Source organism: Gymnodraco acuticeps, unplaced genomic scaffold (assembly GCF_902827175.1).
Source record: "Gymnodraco acuticeps unplaced genomic scaffold, fGymAcu1.1, whole genome shotgun sequence".
Lineage (NCBI taxonomy): Eukaryota > Metazoa > Chordata > Actinopteri > Perciformes > Bathydraconidae > Gymnodraco > Gymnodraco acuticeps.
In genome coordinates, this window is record NW_022990042.1 from 3,975,258 (window position 1) to 3,981,257 (window position 6,000).

Genomic DNA, 6,000 nt, shown 5'->3' on the forward strand with positions numbered 1-6,000 from the left:
GACACGAGAGGGCAGGAGGAGGACGCAAAAGAAACCATGGGGAATAAAAGGAGCAGGAGCACTGATGATTTACCTTGCATCATGACTGCTGCTTTTCATCCTACGTGGCGCCCCCCCCTGGTGCGCAGAAATGGAGAAATCCAGCCGGTCAAAGGATGCTCGGGTAGGGCATAGCTAATTCCGCACAGCTCCCCCAGCGAAGCACGATTCCCCTCCACCCCCGAGGGCCCCCGACTCCCAGACACCCGCACAGGGAGGTGGGGTGGTAAAGAGCTTTGGAAGAGCAGAAGCAGCAGTGGCGGCGGTGGAGGACACGGCGAGAGGAGACACCCGAGGAATATGCAGCAAATCGGGGGATGGGGAGGGGGCGTCCTCTCTGAGTGCACGTTAGGCCCCGGCCGCCCGAGCAGCACCGACACACGCCATCTCTGAGAGGGGGGATGCTGAGGAAAGGAGAAGGAGGGGAGGGGGAAAAAGCAGAGCGGTACAGAGAGAGAGAGGCGGAGAGAGAGGGGAGGGAGGGAGGGAGGGAGTGGGAGGCTTGCTGATGTCACATCTGCACTAAGCCAATCCCTGCAGCCACGGTCACATGGCCGCTGTCCCCTCAGCACCTCTCGGCTTGCCTTGAGCAGACACTCCACAGCCATCTGCATACATATTATACAAGGTCACACGAAATGGGATGCATGGAAAGAAAATAAGAATTGGAACATTTCCTACATTTTAATCAGTGTGTCTAAATGTCTCAGTGTGATTCATCCCCTTTTCATATAAGCGTATATATATATATTTTTAATATTATATATTTGATGTTATATATTCATATGTAAGCTAAACATTTATTTTTGTATAATTATATGTTATATTTTGTATGCCCTTTATTACTTCTTTATATTATTTTATTCATTATATTTTTTATATGATATGATATTAATTATTTATTATTATTTTATACACATTAATGGTGGAATTTAATAGTACATTTACCTCAAAGTAACTCAAGTACTGTACTTAAGTACAATTTTCAGCTATTCGTACTTTACCTGAGTATTTTTATATTTTTATTTTATGCTACTTCAGACTTTTACCATAACGATTTATTAAACGTTTGTTATATGAGTTTATTTTGATGCCAATACTTATGCACTTCTACTTAAGTAAGATGTTGCAAGACTTTTACTTGTAACTTGAATCGAGCGTAGCACTTCTTGGTCCCCTATTATATATCCAGGACAGAGAGCAGCAGAGATATCTTTTTGAAAAAGGCATGACTCAACCACAGACATAAAAGGATAAAAATAAGAGGTCAGGCGCTGTCGTCGAAACCCTTAAGTCTCCTTAAGTCCTTTGTTGAAATCATGAATAGACTGAAAAAAATATATAACTGAAGAGGAAAGATTATTTCATGTTTTTTGGGGTTGGTTAACCACATGATTCTGTCCTTGAGAGAGCGACAGTTAAAAGCCCTGATAAAAAGGCCTTGGGTTTCTTAGGGAAGGGAGTTTTGTAATGGTTTGGCTTGGTTTGAGTGTTGAAAAGAGAAGTCTTTGAGTGATACCAGAATATAAAGCAATTGACAGCAAAGATAACAAGCAAAATTATTGTCTGGAGCTAAATGAAGTCAGTCAAACGTACATGCAAATTCAACAGATGTATATTGTAAATGGTTCAACATAAAGGGGAAAAGGTGTCCAAGTTTTGAAAGTACCCCTCTGGAGTTTCAGACTACTACTAGTACTATTGAAATCACTGTGTTCATGCAACCAACAATGAATATTAATGCACATGAGCATATAGTAAAATAAAAAGCTCAGGGTCTTGTAGTGAAAACAGATAGTTGAGTTTGTTTATATTGTTTCGTCCGCTGCTAGCTTGCGCCGCTACATACATCTGATTTGTTGCGCGTCGGAGGCTCAGCGGTGTCAAGGTCAAAGTTGAAATAATTTCGTTGCAGCGCTCAGCGACAATTTTCGAGCGATGCCGAGGCTAGTGCTTACGACGAGTCGGGCGTTACTGCATTCTCCATGAAAACACAACGGCAATGTCAGCGCAGACTTGTGTTACCGCGTATCATGTGAATGCAGCTTGACTCAAATCAGTCAACTTTTCCCTCTATTGTACTAAAAGGCCCAAAAGATAAATATTTCTCTCAATCAGTTTCAACTAAATTAAACGTTTCCACAGGAACTGTGTAGAGACGCCTAGTTTCTGCCAAATTTTAAGCAAACTTGTTTTTCGTCATGGTGACATCGCGCACGTCTATTAACCAATCATGATATAGAAATCATTCATTCAGAATGGGATAACAGTTGCTGCAGATTTGATCAAACTACTCCTACTGGAGTAGCTTGTTATTCTGGATTTTAAGTGTTAAACTCTTAATGAATAATCGTAGCTTTAGCTGATAGCTAATAATTGCTTTTACTGTAGCTTATCCATGCACGAATATTTGATAACATACTTAAGACTTGACATATTTAGGGGCTTTAAAGAGAGATGAAATTAGAAACAACATACTAATCAAAAGAGACATCTTTTTGAACAGTAGGGTTAAATAGGGAAAATAAATGGAGAAGAAGATAAGAGCGACAGTTGAGCCTACGGGTTGCCTCCAGGATACGGGAACCAAGGATGAGCAAGAATGCCCAGTGGAAGGGGCCAAGTCTTATATTGGATACATTAGAGTGGATGCAGTCCAAATACAGACACAGTGCTTTAGCTGATGGATCAGGAAAATGTGGTTTGCAGATTATCTTGCTGAATAGAATGTGTGAGTATCATATTTACCTAACACTTCATTTCCAGCAACAATCTGTGTGATGCTAACTAGTCTTCCCGGAAGTTAGCATTGCAAGGGCTGCCATGAAAGAAAGCAATGGGATTTTCCATTGGATTTCAGAATATTGCAGAAAAAAAGATATGTGAAAAGCACACGTTCATGACACTTAGATGTTTTGTTGAGAAGGATAATCTCCACATATTAACAAGTATACTTTTATAATAGTCTAATGTTAGGCTATTAATTAACTAAATAATGCATGGCTTCACTCTCTATGTTTGGCGCAATGACTTTTAGTTGTGTCATTTAGCCACTAGTTAGCAAACTCTGTTTTTAAAACACCTAAAAGTGTTGGTATTTCTAAGTGTGGTATTTCCTTGCGTATTCAATCCGTAGAACAAAACGTGAAAATCTCAAAACTTGTTTTTGAGACAAAAGTGCTGAGTTGCTAATATGTGCTAATATGCTAACTAGTTTCCAGGGTCAGGACTTTTTCCTGCACCACTCTTTATTAACTGCCATGTAACTGCAAATTGGGAGTTTGTTTGTATTGTTAGAAATGTGTGTCACACTGGAGGACGACAGTGTGTCTACCACCGCAGAGAACACACTGTCAGCTGTAATCATGACTCACATTTTCGCCCGGGAGAAAGACAGGGTGGCAGAGGACAAACATTTCCTACATGTGATACTGTGTTACACTTTGGTAGAAAAAATTGACGTTTTAGTAAAAGCTATGGTATGGCTGCTTTGATAGCTGCTTATTGGAGCAGAGTGACTCAGCCTCACTGATAGGGGATGGACAGATGGGGGAAGGCAGTTAGAGGATAGTACCATGGTGTGCGTGTGTGTATGTATTAGTGTTGGGGGTGGATGTTTCTGCTGTGGAGGTCATGTTGTTTTCAAAGATGAACACATAATAAAAACCCTGATGCTAATTGTAACCTTACACATGGTATGTTTCTGTCCCGTGACTATTGTATGTCAGTGAGGTATAGTGTCAGTGTGTAATCAGACCCAAACACACCTCTGTAGGTTACTTGATATTGTTTGTATGCATAGAGAGAATAAGCCTTAATGCCCTTGAGTAGGTCGAGTCAGATATGCTCTAAACCCGGAAATCCAGACTATTTAGGAAACTAACACCTTCATCTGGTGTCATCACTTCCTTGATTTACTTTCCCCACTACTGCGGTTTATTTGTAGCTGTTGTTGGGCATCCAGGGGCAACTGATAATGAGCTTACCTAACCTGGCAATACACCACGGGCTGCTCCCGTATGCTTTTCTTAACCTGCTACTTACATAAGAGGCCATCGAGGGGTCAGAGGTGACAACAAGCAGGATTAACAAAGTAGAGCTGGACAGAGAAAAACACATGGAGAGCTGTTGGCCCAGGATGACTTCATGTTTGGAAATGTGCTTCAGATGTACAGGGGAGAATGGAAACTGAATACATCATGAATGCTTCTGTTGGTGGAGGAAGTATTCAGATATTTTATTTAAGTAAAGGGAGGTTGTAAAATGACACTGTGTAACTAATAAAAGTTATGTATGGAAATTGTTAATTGAAAGTAAACTAATCAGGAAATGTACTAAGATATGAAAAATAAAAGGTGGATATCTTTCTCCTCTGTTTGACTGTCTGTTATATCATTGGATTTCTGACTAAATATATTGTATTGGACGGAAACTAATAACCATTTTTGATTCTGTATTATTCTGCAAATCATTTTTTCCTTTTTTGTTGTTGTTGCATTGTTTGGTTTCTAAAAAAACTGTGAGAAGAGCTGTTACAATAACCCATGTAAACCAGGGCCTTTTCCCCACGTTTGTTTTGTTCGATCAGGCGCAGAGATCTCAAAGAATGTGTGGAGAGAAACTCCCTCTGGGATTTTATCCTTTGCAGACCATTTACATGCACCAAAACCTAGAACACACTACAGGAAAGGGAAAACCCCCAAAAGCACAACAGTAACTTTCAAGTAAAAAAAAGCTCTAGTAACATATCTCTAGTAAACTGAAAAGTACATTATTTCCCTCAGAAATGTATGTAATAGAATTAAAAAGTGGCATAAAAATAAAAGACTCAGTTAAGGCACAAGTACCTCAAAAGTATACTAAATGACATAACCAAGAAGTAAATGGACTTAGATTATTCTGAATGTCTTTGAGAAAATATGTCCAACGTACCAAGTGAAAAAAAGCCTCTTCCAGGTGGGTTGAGCTATGTTTTATTCCTCAACATATAAACCAAGCTGTATTATATTCATATAGATGAAATTCAGGGTGATAATAAAAACGATGGATGATATATAATGGCTGACAGGACTACTATGTGCTGTAAATCCCTTTACTGTGTGTGGCTCTATACCGCCACCTACTGATGGAGTTATTGAGAGCTCATCATCAGCAGTGGTGGAAAGTACTACATTTAGTACTATGAGTAATATTCTTAAGAACAGTTTTTACTCCACTTCATTTACTTAACACAAACTATTATGAACTAATCATTTATCATGTTTTATTATATAAGTTAGCATACACTTTATTATAGAGAGGCGAAGTCCCGCCCATCTACTTCCAACCCATGGGACCTTATTTCGGAAAAAGTATGTATTGAAGTCAACGGGGAGAGAAAGATTATCTTTCGATCCCGTTTGAATTGTGCCACGAATTACACATATGATGTTTGTCAATTTAAAAGATAATTTTGCAAGTCAACATTTTTTAAATGTGTAGTAAAACTGTGAAGTAACACTTTTTTTTGTGTGAAACTGCTCAATGAACTACATCTCCCGTCTCGCACCACACACCAAGACGGCCGTCATGTTCGCACATTTCACTTCTTTCTTTCAGAATGAAGCGAAAAGTATTAAACGAGGTGAAAATCACTACAAGTCTGGGCATATTGAGAGCTGTACACTGTAAAATGTTTGGCTGTAAAATTACAGTAAATTACTGGCTACTAGTTGCATGGATTTCACAGTAATTTACTGTAAATATTTCACAGTAATTTACTGTAAATATTTCACAGTAATTTACTGTAGATATTTTACAGTAAATTAGAATAAAAGTACAACTAAATACTGTGACTTTACAGTTGACAAGCCCATGGAATTACTGTGATATAGCAGTACAGAGCTGTGGTATTATGGTACCTTGCTGTACATAGATTACAGTAATTACCTGTATTTTCACACTATTACTGTAGAAGTAATG

General features: G+C 39.0%; 1 protein-coding gene across 6 annotated transcripts in view; it reads right to left on the reverse strand.

Annotated features, from left to right (window-relative positions):
• The window catches only part of sgip1b (SH3GL interacting endocytic adaptor 1b), a 31,608-nt gene extending 31,174 nt beyond the window's left edge, over positions 1-434 (reverse strand). For all 6 annotated transcript variants that reach the window (XM_034215369.1, XM_034215366.1, XM_034215368.1 and 3 more), the window contains exon 1: positions 74-434. In XM_034215369.1, the coding sequence (XP_034071260.1) occupies positions 74-83 (10 nt within the window). In that variant the 5' untranslated portion in view covers positions 84-434. The remainder of the gene's footprint in view (positions 1-73) is intronic.
• Positions 435-6,000: the final 5,566 nt, after the last annotated feature.